The following is a 12027-nucleotide window of genomic DNA, read 5'->3' as shown; positions in this document are numbered from 1 at the left end:
ATGTAGTTCCACAGACAAAATGGAAGGCACTAAAATTGCTGGGCCCACTATCTGACACCTATGTCACTGGGATAAAGTGTGGTTGGAAGGAATTACTAAAGAAGTAAGTGATTTTCGGGGGAAAAATGAATACATGCATGAAATAAAGTGATTTTAGGGGAAACATGAATACATAATTAGACATATCAATGTTTTGGTTCCATCCCATCTAAAATTGTATTTTTAAATATAAAATACTAACTTGAGGAGCTAAAAGTAATGCTATAAATTAAAAAACAGGGCCAACTCCATACCTTCACCAACATACTGGCCACATCTTTCTCTCACTTCCAGAAGCTTTCCTTGAACATTCTTCTAATTATGAGGGTCTGAGACACAAGGTACACAGACTGCCGAGTGGTAAAACAATGCAATTTAATTGGTTAATGCCCAAATTTCATTTCTTTTCTTTGATGGTTCAAAGGGATTTCCCTATAAACAGGGTTATAGAATTAGAATAAGTTTAAAGAGAACTACAACCAAATGAACGTTTTTCCATTTTTATAGTTCAGAGCCCTCTCTCCCTCCTCCACAGAACCCCTCTTCCATTGTTACTCATGCTTCACACACTAGTTCAGGAAGCCACACGGAGAGTAATTAACCTCACCTGCTCAAAAAAGAAGAGCAAAGGAAGGAGTTGAGGAAACACTCATCTTTTACTGAGTGATACGTGGAGATAATCAAGTACAAACTTACATTCTCAACTACAAACCTTTTAAAGTAATTAAATGAACTGAGAGTGGCAACAGAAATCTCTATCACCAGCTTCAGCAGTTAGAAGAGAAAATTCCCTAATTTTGCCATTCTATTGTGAAACCTTTCAAAGATTATGTGTATGAATGCCTTCTATTTATCATTCATGGGGCTTGGTTATACCCAGGCATATTCATGGTCCTAACCCACAAATCATCCCAACTGCAATACTTCGGATCTAAGAGTGAGTTCAGGCTAATATAATTTGGAGGAGGTCTCAGGCCAGCGAAGGCCTGCAGATCTTTACGCTTGCTATTCTCTGCCTGAACCCTCAACCCTTGCCCCCTGCTCCTTTACCTTGTTAAATTCTACTACTCACCCTCAGATCTCGGTTTAAATATCACTTCCTCTAAGAGGCTTTGTCTGACTTCCTGGATCAGATTTGGTTCCCCTGCTGGTCCCCATTGCATCCTATGCTTTTCTAGCATGTTTACCATTTTTTATTATAATTACTGCTTCGCTGTCTGAATTGCCAACTAAACTGTAAGTTCTATGAGGGCAAGAATAGTGTCTATTGCATCACCAGTGCCCTGGCACATAATATATGCTCAATAAATATTTGCTGAATGAATAAAAGGAAAGGGAAATATTAAAGAAAATTATGAAGCCCTAAGTAGAGTTCATGAACTCAAGACAAGAGGAAAAGAATGAAGACATTTTTACCTGAGCATTCGGTGTAGTTTATGAGGTGTCATCCCACATCCATCATCAGTAAAGGTCAAACAAGATTTATTCTTGACCTCCTCAACATCTATAAAGACGGTCCTGGCGGATACATCTGGATCTACAGCATTATCTGCAAAAGGTAGAAATCTGTGATATTAGACCCCTTTTTCTCGTATTTCAGTAAAATCTCTAGTTCAGTGCCCCAAGACACAGAAACTAGCCTTTATCCCCTTCAAGTGGATGTCCCCAAAGGTGGGCAGGGAGCTTTGATGGTAGTGTGCTTACTGGGTTATTGGGAACAATAGATAACGACTGCAGATGGGGTTATGAAGCTGATTTCTAGATTTCATATAATGACAAACTGCAGTCTGCCTTTCTCCCTTCACATTTCAGGGTCTGTGGGGAAAATAACTCCTCTACACAAAGCATTTGGCTCCATTTTCATCTTATTACTTCTTTCTCGTCTTTTAGCACTTTGCTGCTCATGAACACATACAACAGAGGGTGGCTATGGAGAAGAGTTGAATCTGCAATTTCGGTGCATACTGCACACATTACAGTGCACCCGTGAACATTTTATTTTCTATTTTTCTACTTTTTTTTTTTACATCACCATCCCTGTTTGCAGCCTAAGAGGCCCTGAAAGAGTTAGCAGTTCAAACCAAAACATTTAATTGCCCGCCCCATCCCAGTGAATGCTAACAAGCACACTGAGAGAGAGGGAGGGATTCAGCTTAAGTACTCTGTCACAGTCTTAAAGGTGAAGCTGCCCCACCCTCATTAAATAGAGAAGGTAGAATTAAAGCAGAAAAAGAAAAAACTGTAAGTAAAGTTCCATGATTCCTCCTGAGTCCCGTCTTCATAATGGGCTCATCATTTAAGGCTCCGAAGGCACCAGACAGAACCACATTCTAACATCCGGGCAAAGTCCACAACCCCCCACAGTTGGGGGGGGGCAATGTCTAGGAGCCACATCTTTGTGTCCCAGACCCCAGGTCACACAACTGTCACTCACAGATACACAGACTGCAACAGTCTCACCAGGACTTGCTGGCCCGAATGGGAGGGCAGGTTGAACCATGTGTCTGATGGGTTCGCTAAGCACTCCTGTCCCTACTAGCTCTTTAATCAAGACAGAGACCTTCCCTTCCACCCCCTTTCCCTTCCCCTGGCATCCTAGACTACCTTACTGATACCACATGGCTGGGCTGAGAGAGCACCAGGTGGGGTCCCGGCTGTGTACTTGTCCTGCCACCACTGTTCAAATCATGGCATTTCTCCGCTGGGAACATCCCTTACAAGCAAGAGAAATATTACTCATATTCAAAATATAATCAACAGTTTCAATTACAACCACTTGGACGTGTGGAATGTCCAGCAATGAAAACAAGACACGGATTGATTTCAAGGGCCAGAGTGGTGTTGCCCATGTCCATTGATAAAATCATCACCAACTGTGAGCCGAAAAATCTTAACAGTAGTAAGCCATCACCAAGAGCCCCAGAAGGGAATTAAGAGGTCTGGTAGGGTCGATCTTTAAGGACGGACGAGGTGGGGCCAACGCCTTGTGTCATGTGGTAAATCAAGTGGGCCAACTTTTGGCAGGAACTGTAAGTTTGACATGCAATAGAGGCTTTTATCAGAAATAGTGTTTTACTTTGTGTGAGAGGCAGTTTTTTTTTTCTGGAACTGACAGAAGGATTCAGCACTGTGAAGCTGCCTACACTGTTTCAAGAAACCATTTGGCAAGCAGGCCCTGAATTGTTTTAGGACTTATCAGTCACTCTTGCTGGCAGAAAGCCAGGGCCACTGAGACTGACACCTTTACTGTGTCAATGGCCAGGGCATCATTTCTGTTTTGAAAACTTTGAACATAGGAGGAAGTCTTTCTAACATTTTATGAACATTCACCACTCAAGCACATAACACATATCCATCCCAATTCTAAGTGTATGTAACAGCGTAGTCAATGAATCAGCTCACAAAATCACTTTTCTTTCTTTCCTGTTTACTGCAAATTTTGCCCAAACATTATTAGATGCTTTTTTTTTTTTTTTTTTTTTACCAAAACATACCGAAGAGTTTTAACACAGGCACTCTGGGAGTTACAAGGTAGCTGCTGGAAGCAGCTAGGCATTTTACCTCCTTGGCTAGAGGTTGCTGGAGTCCAGCGGGGAGGGGGTGCCCCAGCAGCCAGGGTCAGCTCCAGCAGCATGGAGCGAGGCAGCAGCGGGTGGTAGCAAGCCCAGCTTTACACTTATTTTCAGTTTGAAGTGGCCTTTCCCTTGGCTCAACAAATGAACGTATAAATAATAAGGCCCCAATCTGGTGGCTGGTTTTGATCCTCTCTCTTGCTGCTTAACCTCCCGAAAATGTATCAACTTGTAACACATGCTATCCCAGCCTGCCCAGCCTACAGACAGGTAGGACAGCGGAGAGAACCCTTGAGAACCCCTGGTCCTCGCCCCCCCACCCCACATAGGCCTGGGCTGCACTACCAGATCCTGGAATGTCTTTATCCCCCTAACCTGGCCCATACAATCTCATGTGCTACCAGATCCCAAGGAGTCTTCTGTCTCCTAACTTGGCCCACGCTACCTGGAGTGGGAGGACCCTATCTCTGCCTCCTCACCCCCACTTAGGCAAGAACATGAGAAACCAGATCCCAGGGAATCTATCTTATCCCTTGACTTGGTCCACCTGACCCCTGGTCTTCTAAAAAAGCACTCTAACTGAATGAAGCCTCAGGGCTCATCAGAACCTGGGCTGCAATGAGAAAACTGTCCCGTGACAGCCTCCCTGGACAGACAGGATGGCAAGTGGGAGGTAGCTTCGAGGTGGCACTTTACAAGCCTCCCATCCTCTCGTGTTCCAGGAGGACGACCTGTGTGGATTCCTGCAAGGCCACCAGGGCCAAGCTGTTGCCCTACAGACATCCTGCATGTACCTAAAAGCATTGTTGTCTAAAATTAAGGTCATCACCTTCCAACACAAGCCTATTCTTCCCCTGTTCCCCCCCAAACACATACACAGAGCCAGCATTCAAATGACCACAAGTCTGAAATTGGAAAATCATTTTTTATCCCTCACTTTCTCTTACCCTATGCATCCCTAAGCTCTCTCACATCTAGCTTTTTCTATTCTCCCTGTCACTTTCTCAGTTTACAGAATTTATTCCCTCTCATCCGGATTATCACGTTAACCTCCCAACTAGTCTTTCGAAGTCATGGCTCTTTCTCTTTTCCAATCCATCTTTTACACTGCTGCAAGATTAACTCTCCTGAAGCCCAGCTCTGATCAGGACTTTCCCCTGCTCAGAAAACTTCAGACTAAAAGGCCAAATACCTGGGCCTCCCAGTCACATCCTGGTCCCAGGCCGCCTTTCTAACCTCATGACCTACGTGGTACTTGGGAGTAAAAAGATCCGCGCTTGAGTCCTGGACCTGCCACTTACTAGACATGTAACCTTGGAAAAGTCAGTTAAATTCTTTGAGCCTCCGGATCTTGATCTGCAGGATGAGAATAATAATGATATAATAATGACAATAATAATATTAATTATAATAATGCCGTATAATACCTCAAAGGGTAAAGTTAAAAATGTACTTGTGCCGGCGCTTTATACTCTAAGGACTTATAGTCGTAACTATTTGTAAACTCCACGCTCTAATGAAACTCAGCGACTCAGTATTCTTCATGCCTTTGTTCATGCAGTTGTTTCTTTTGCCTGGAATGCCCTCCCCTCCCCACACCCGTATCCACATGTCCCAATCCTTCAAATCTCAGCTCAAATGTCACCTCCTCTATCTACAAAGCCTTTCCTAACTCTCCTCTTCCTGGTAAGCTGGAAGTCATCCCTCCTTCTTCTGAACTCCCACAGCACTCGATCCGTAGATCTTCGCTGATATATCACTTTCCATTTTGCTGTTATACAAAGCATAAACCTTCTGTACGAGTTTTCTCTCCCCCCTACTAGAAAAGTGAGTCTATGTTGTATTCATTTTTGTTCCTACCATGGTGGCCTTGCCCGCAGTGAATGCTCCATAAATATTCACTGAATGAATGATTCACTAGAAAATTAATGCATAAAGGGAGGAGAAAAAAATTGAGGGAAAACCTAAAGCTTTGGGTTACCAGTTAACCCTCTGCTCTCCTTTTCTTCCTACTGTTAATATTACCACAGATAGCTGTGATTTGGTTTTAAAATCTGTGTTTCCCTATGCATGTGTGCAGGCATGCGTGTCTATGTAAATTAATACACATACACACTTGCACTCATAGACATCTTGGGCCAGGCTTAGGTTCCTTAATTTAATGCTCGGGACAAAAATAATATAGTATATTGAAAATTACAAACAGAACACACTCTTCAAGTCACCTCTAAGGTTCAGTACACAGCACAGCATCGGGATCCATTGTTTTGCACAGTGCAGCTGTGAAGGAGTAACACCTCTGTCTCCCACTTCCCCCTAAGTAAATTGTGATTTTTCTCTCTTTTTTCTTTTCTGAGAGTTACACACACAGAGGTCTGGTTCCACCCAGCAAAGTTTCACTCAAAGCATGGTGCAAACCCTTAAAGATAGAGTCCTTGTTTCTCTAGGATTCAAAGTGTGTCGAAGTCACTTTTTTTTCTTGCACCTTCAAAAGAACAGTCATACACGATGTAAGCATTCTTGTGATGGTGAAACTAATCATCAAAGTTCTCTATCTCCCTTCCCAGTAACTCTCCTGACCCTCCTGCTGCCTGCTGACTTCTTGCTCAAGACAACTCACACTGAATGGCCACAGCAATTGTTTCAGTACGGGCTGGGGCTCATCTGGCGAGCTTGCAAACCACTTTTCAAGATTTTGTTCGGTGCTACCTCGTCCCATAACCGTCTCTCCTTTCTTTCCATGTCTGAAACATTTACAATGTGCTCTGTGTGCTGCATTTTGTCCGGGAATGCCTTTCTTCTTTGCTTTCCACACAGTATTTAGCACACTACTGCAAAAGCTGGTGTACTTGGCTTCAAGGGATCAACTGAAAACGCTTTAAAAGCAAACATCGGTGGAGCGAGAGGTTAAGTGCTCAGTATTCATTCCAGCGGTGTGAGGGCGCTCGTGGACCACGGACCCAGCCCTCCGCAGTCGCAGGGAGCCAAATGCACTCGTGTCATCTCTTAAAAGATGTCCCATCATTCCCAGACTCTCTGGTCCCAAAAGTTAAAGAAGTCCGTTTTCCAGACCTTTCCTCGGGACCCTTCCGGGTCCTCCACAATGCCCCTCTGCTAGCTTGGCGCCCTCCGTCGGTCGCCAGTCCCTGCGGTGCCCAGCTGCCTCGGGGCCCGATATTTTTATTCATCTCCTTTTGATTATTAACTAAGCTATCCTAAAGTGCCCGGAACATCACGATCCAGAGAGAAAAACCACACGGGCGTCCGAACTCTTCGGACACACCTTGTTTCCTCAGCTTTATCTGCGGGACCTCGTCCCCCTGGCCGGAGAGCCGTCCCCCTCCTCCGCCTGCGGAGCCGGGGCCGGTCCCGACACCCCCACCCCAGCCCCGGCCCGCCCCGCGCGGCTCCGCGCATTCCTCTCGCGTCCGCGGCACCACGTTGGCACCACTGCCTCGGGCGATCGCGGCCAAGCCCGCCCTCGCCACTCACCTAGCAGCTCCGCGATGGCACTGAAGGGTCGCGTGTGGCTGCTGGAGTTGCTCTGTAGGTAGCGGGGGCTCATCTGGGGGCGAGAGAAGGTCCCGTCCCGCGTGAGGCCTCGGCCCGCCGGGCCCTCCCCGCGCGCCCCCCGCAGCCCCGGGGCCCGCGCGCGCGCGTCCGCCCCCTCGGGCCCCCGACCTACCGTGCTCAGGCGGATCCCGAAGGCCTGTGGGCCGCCGCCCGGCCGGGCCAGCCCGCTTGCCGGCGCGCCAGGGCCCGCGGGGGCCCCTCGGTACAGGAGCATTTTTTTGGCCGCCACGATACTCGTTTGCTGCCGCCGGACTCCTCGCCCGGCCGTCCCGGACTGGCCCTCTCTCACTCTCCCTCGCAGCTGGCGGCGGCCGTCCGGGGCTGGCCCTCCCTCGCTCCCACCCGCAGCTGGCGGGGGCGGGGCGCGCTCCAGCCACCTGTCCCGGGCGGGAGGGGTGAGGCCGGCAGAGCCGAGCGGCGGCCCCGCCCTGTCAGCACCTCTCCCGACCCACCGACTGCCTGCCGGGGCGGCCTCAGGGCCGTACAGAAATATGGCGACCTCCTGACAGCCGCTCCTTGATCCCCGCCCCTAATTAATTCTTGGCGTTTGCCATAGGCCGGGCCGCCGAGCGGGAAAGCGCAGGGGGGAGGGAGGGGGCGGGCGCGTGGGGAGGGGCGGGAGTGAAGCAAGAGGAGGGAGAGGGTGTAGGGATTTCTGGAACGGAGTCCCAGTTAGGCTGCATGACTAACGGGCAGGATAAGACAAGTCTTACAAGTTCGAAAGACTACAGTTTTGCTATCTGGGAAGATAGCAGGCTCGCGTGATGGGAAAGCATTCTGATTATGCTGGCTCCAGTGCCTCCAGAAGCTCCCAGAACTTTCTGGAAGGCAAATGGGAACTCATCTTCAAAGCTTTGCGAGTGTACAGGGAGGCTGTTTAGAAAAGAAAACATTGGAATGCACTTACATGCCCCCTAATGCGGGATTGGTTAAGTTATGGAGTACGCATGAAAAGGAATACTATGCAGATCTTAAAGGCCATGTTTGTAGATGAATATTTATTGATGTGGAAAATATTCATGAAGGAATGAAAGAAACAAGAAGTTACAACATGTGTAACGTGATAGCTCTTTTATTGGAAAAACAAGTATATATATATATGCGTATATATATTCACACATACATAATACATATGCATGCATATACACACACAATGAAAAACACTTGAAATGACGTATTCCAAGATAGCTCCAGGTCTGGAACTATAAATTTGTTTCTTATTTTTCTTATTTGTATTTTCTAGTTTTTGTACTATTACACCTACACTCTTTGATTACAGAAAAAAAATTTAATTTTAAAAACTATAACATTCCCTGGTATGGATGAACCATAATTTATTTGACCATCCTTCTAGGATAACTCAGGTTTTCAAATTTTTTTTTTTTTTGACAACACAAAAAGTGCTGCCTCAAACGTCCTCATGTATAGATAATATATTTCTGGTACTATAATTTCTACAGAATATTGCTGTCTAATAGCATGTGCGTGGTTTACTCTTAATAAATATTGTAAGATGGAAGCAATTTGCCCTCCCAGCAAGTCAGCTATTTTGCCATGCTCATAGTGCTAGATATCTGGTCCTGCTCTTTTAACTTCTTGCGGATCTTTTGAATAAAAGATAGGCTCTCCTTATTGTTATTTTTTTTTAAGATTTTATTTATTTATTTGACAGAGAGAGACACAGTGAGAGAGGGAACACAAGCAGGGGGAGTGGGAGAGGGAGAAGCAGGCTTCCCACTGAGCAGGGAGCCCGATATGGGGCACCTGAGCCGAAGTTAAGGACTGAGCCACCCAGGCGCCCCTCTCCTTATTGTTTTAATTTGCATTTCCCCAACTACCAGTGAAGCTGAAATGTTTGTTGTACGTTTGAATCTCCTTTCCTGTAAGTGCCTGTTTATATCCTTTAAGCATCATTTTCCTCCCATTGGGTTCTTTGCATTTTCCCCTTTTTTTAGTATCCTAAAAAATTTTTTTAAATACACAAAAGTACAAAGAATGATATAACAAATCCCCATATACTTATTACTCAGATTCAAAAATTATCGAGACTTTGCCAGACCTGCTTTATATGTTCTTTTCTTCTTCTTTTTCATTGCTGTAAGCATTTTAGAGCAAATCTCAAACATCATATCATTTTACCCTATATATGTCAGTGTCCTCTAAAAATATGGACACTTTTCTAAAAAACATAACCACGATGCTACTTTCACACTAAACAAAATTAATAACAACTCTTTGATGTCCTCTAGTACCAGTCCATATTCTGATCTTCTCAGTTATCTCAAAAGTATGCCTTTTTACATTTGGTTTGTTTAAACCTAGATCCAAACAAGATGCACACATTGCACGGGGTATTTGTCTTAAATCTACTTTAATTTAAAACAGTCTCCCCTCTTTTACTTCATGCTATTGAGTTGCTGAAGAAACCCAGTCCCTTGTACTGTTGAATGCCCTACGTTCTCCTTAGTCTGTTTGCTTCTTCATATTGCCATTTAGCTTGCTCCTTTTGTTAGAGGAATAAGTGTAACTTAACTATGAATCATGAGTTGGCTCTAAAGCCTTCATTAGATTCTAGCACAAAGGTTTTTCGAAAGCAGGAATGCTCATAGACAGTACTAAAGACTTCCTATTTCATCACATCAGGAAGTACATACGATCCAATACTTAATGATATTCAGATTGATCAGTGGGTTCAGGTGGAGGCAGCCTGAATATTCTGCTATAAAGTTCCCCATCGGCCTTTCATTTTATGGTCTCATCAATCGATGTTCAGTTGTCTGAAAAAAAATTTTTATTGGGGTTGCAAAACCGCGATCCATAAGTTCTTGTCATGTATTAACTGGATCCTTCTGTAGAGAGCTCACCCTCATCAACCACGGCTGTTTGGTTGGTTACTCTGAAATATAATTCCTATAGGAAGGACAAGATAAATGCTCGATTTTTACTTTTCATTGACAATTTTTAGGGCGAAGAACTGGTGCCTGTGGCAGATGCTGTGATACGCTGGCCCATCTCCTATTTCTGTAAAGGACTTTCTGGGCTGAGCTGTTGAGAACACTGTTGGCAAGCCGACTTGAGCTGTCAGCCCCTTCAGGGATTGCCCAGGTAATCTTGCCTCACTCAAGGTAACCAAGTTTTCTGAGGCAGCCCACGATGTCAGACCAAAGAAGGGGTATGAAAGGCCTGACCATCTCAGCCCGACTTGGGACAATTGCAAAGGGTCATTTTAAATCCAGATCTCTCTGTGGGGTTGGCTGAGGCTGCTGGTGGGTCTGCAGTGCACCTCTGCTGCCCTTCTGCCCCTAACCAGCTTCCTTCCACAGCTGCTAATCCAAAAGACACCTATTAGTAAGTAAGCATGCTGCATGCTACAATCTACCTTGCAGTCCGTTTCCTGGGGAACTAAAATTATGACACTTGAAACGGAGATTTATCCAAGAAATTGGTGCGTAGATGCAATTGGGGAGCTAGGTCACTCACTGCCCAGTTGGCAGTTAGGACCGCATCACAGATAGCCCCCTGCCACAAGGTGGCAGTCCTATTATTATTAAGATCTTCACCAGGGGGTGAACTGGAATGGCATACTGGTAGAAGGGAACATACGATCTGGTGTGATATAGCAACTGTTTGAGCAATAGGGGGGAAATAGTAGCTCTAAGCCCAACAGAATGCGGTGGTTATCGAGCTCCCAAGAAAGCTTAAACTCCCAATGGATCCAAGTTTGCTAATGCCAAAATCAGAATGCTTCCTAGAAGCATAGGACCCTGACACTCGGTCTGGGGCTATCTAGATTGATGCCACCAAAATCTTGAATCCCCAGATTTGTCTCCAGAACTGATCTGACTTCCCTACTGATAATCTCCTCACCTCTTGCTTGGAGATGATGCAGAATTTCTCCTCCACAAGGCAATGTGTGCACTCACTTTCCCTCCTGGCCACTAGGCCTATAAGGAGGATAAAGGCACAGCCTGAACTTGCTAGGCCTGATAATGGAGGAAAGTGACTATGCCCCCAAGAAGCCGCAAAATCTAGCCAGCGTGGATTGGCAGAAGCTGGAAAGAGTTGCATGGAATTGGATTCTGCGAGCGCTTGACCGAGGGAGCTAGACTATAACATTGGATAAAAGTGAGTGTCTCAATGTGGGAACACCCTCCTAGAATATAGAATTTAACACCCTGGCAAGGACCACAAGAAATGGTACAAACTCACTCCTGGGGTAGCTCCTAGAAGTACAGAAAAAGTGAGGATCCATGCTAAGTGAGGTTGGAATGGCAGCATTGCTGGGGCAATCGTGGAAGTAGGGATAAAAAGATTCAGAAGTGAGCATCCTCGAGTGGATATACTAATCAGGCCTGGAAAACTCAACGGAAAGCCACAGGATACACCACGTCACACAGATGAGGAATGAGCTGGTGAGGGGGCACCAGCACCTCTAAGAAAGTTGGTGCTAGCTCTCTTCGACAGGTCCGGCCTGCCAGGGGGAGTGTCCGCTACGGGGCCAGGCTCACCATAGCGGTGCGGATGGTAGAGCTCCGACGTAACAGAGAGCCTTGGCTGCGTGTGACCATCAGAAGTCAGGTGGGGGAGGGGGCGCCTGGGGGGCTCAGCCCGTTAAGCATCTGCCTTGGGCTCAGGTCATGCTCCCAGGGTCCTGGGATCGAGCCCCACATCGGGCTCCCTGCTCAGCGGGAAGCCTGCTTCTCCCTCTCCCTCTGCAATCTCTCTCACTCTTCCTCTCTCAAATAAATAAATAAAATCTAAAAAAAAGAAAAAAGAAGTCAGGTGGGTGCAGTTACCATAATGAGTGGCAGGGTTGGAGGAGGAGCCGGAGAGCCTGAAGTGC

General features: G+C 46.1%; 1 protein-coding gene across 2 annotated transcripts in view; it reads right to left on the bottom strand.

The window, feature by feature from the left end:
• MORC4 (MORC family CW-type zinc finger 4) overlaps positions 1-7437 on the bottom strand; it is a 51053-nt gene extending 43616 nt beyond the window's left edge. For both annotated transcript variants that reach the window (XM_028089738.2, XM_028089739.2), the window contains exons 1-3: positions 7297-7437; positions 7104-7176; positions 1456-1588 (exon numbers count right to left, since the gene is read on the bottom strand). In XM_028089738.2, the coding sequence (XP_027945539.1) occupies positions 1456-1588; positions 7104-7176; positions 7297-7398 (308 nt within the window). In that variant the 5' untranslated portion in view covers positions 7399-7437. The remainder of the gene's footprint in view (positions 1-1455; positions 1589-7103; positions 7177-7296) is intronic.
• Positions 7438-12027: the final 4590 nt, after the last annotated feature.

The sequence above is a fragment of the Eumetopias jubatus genome, unplaced genomic scaffold, assembly GCF_037043125.1.
Source record: "Eumetopias jubatus isolate StellerSeaLion01/CBP00866 unplaced genomic scaffold, mEumJub1_p1.0 scaffold_11, whole genome shotgun sequence".
In the NCBI taxonomy this organism is placed as follows: Eukaryota; Metazoa; Chordata; class Mammalia; order Carnivora; family Otariidae; genus Eumetopias; species Eumetopias jubatus.
This window is presented reverse-complemented; position numbering and strand designations above follow the sequence as displayed.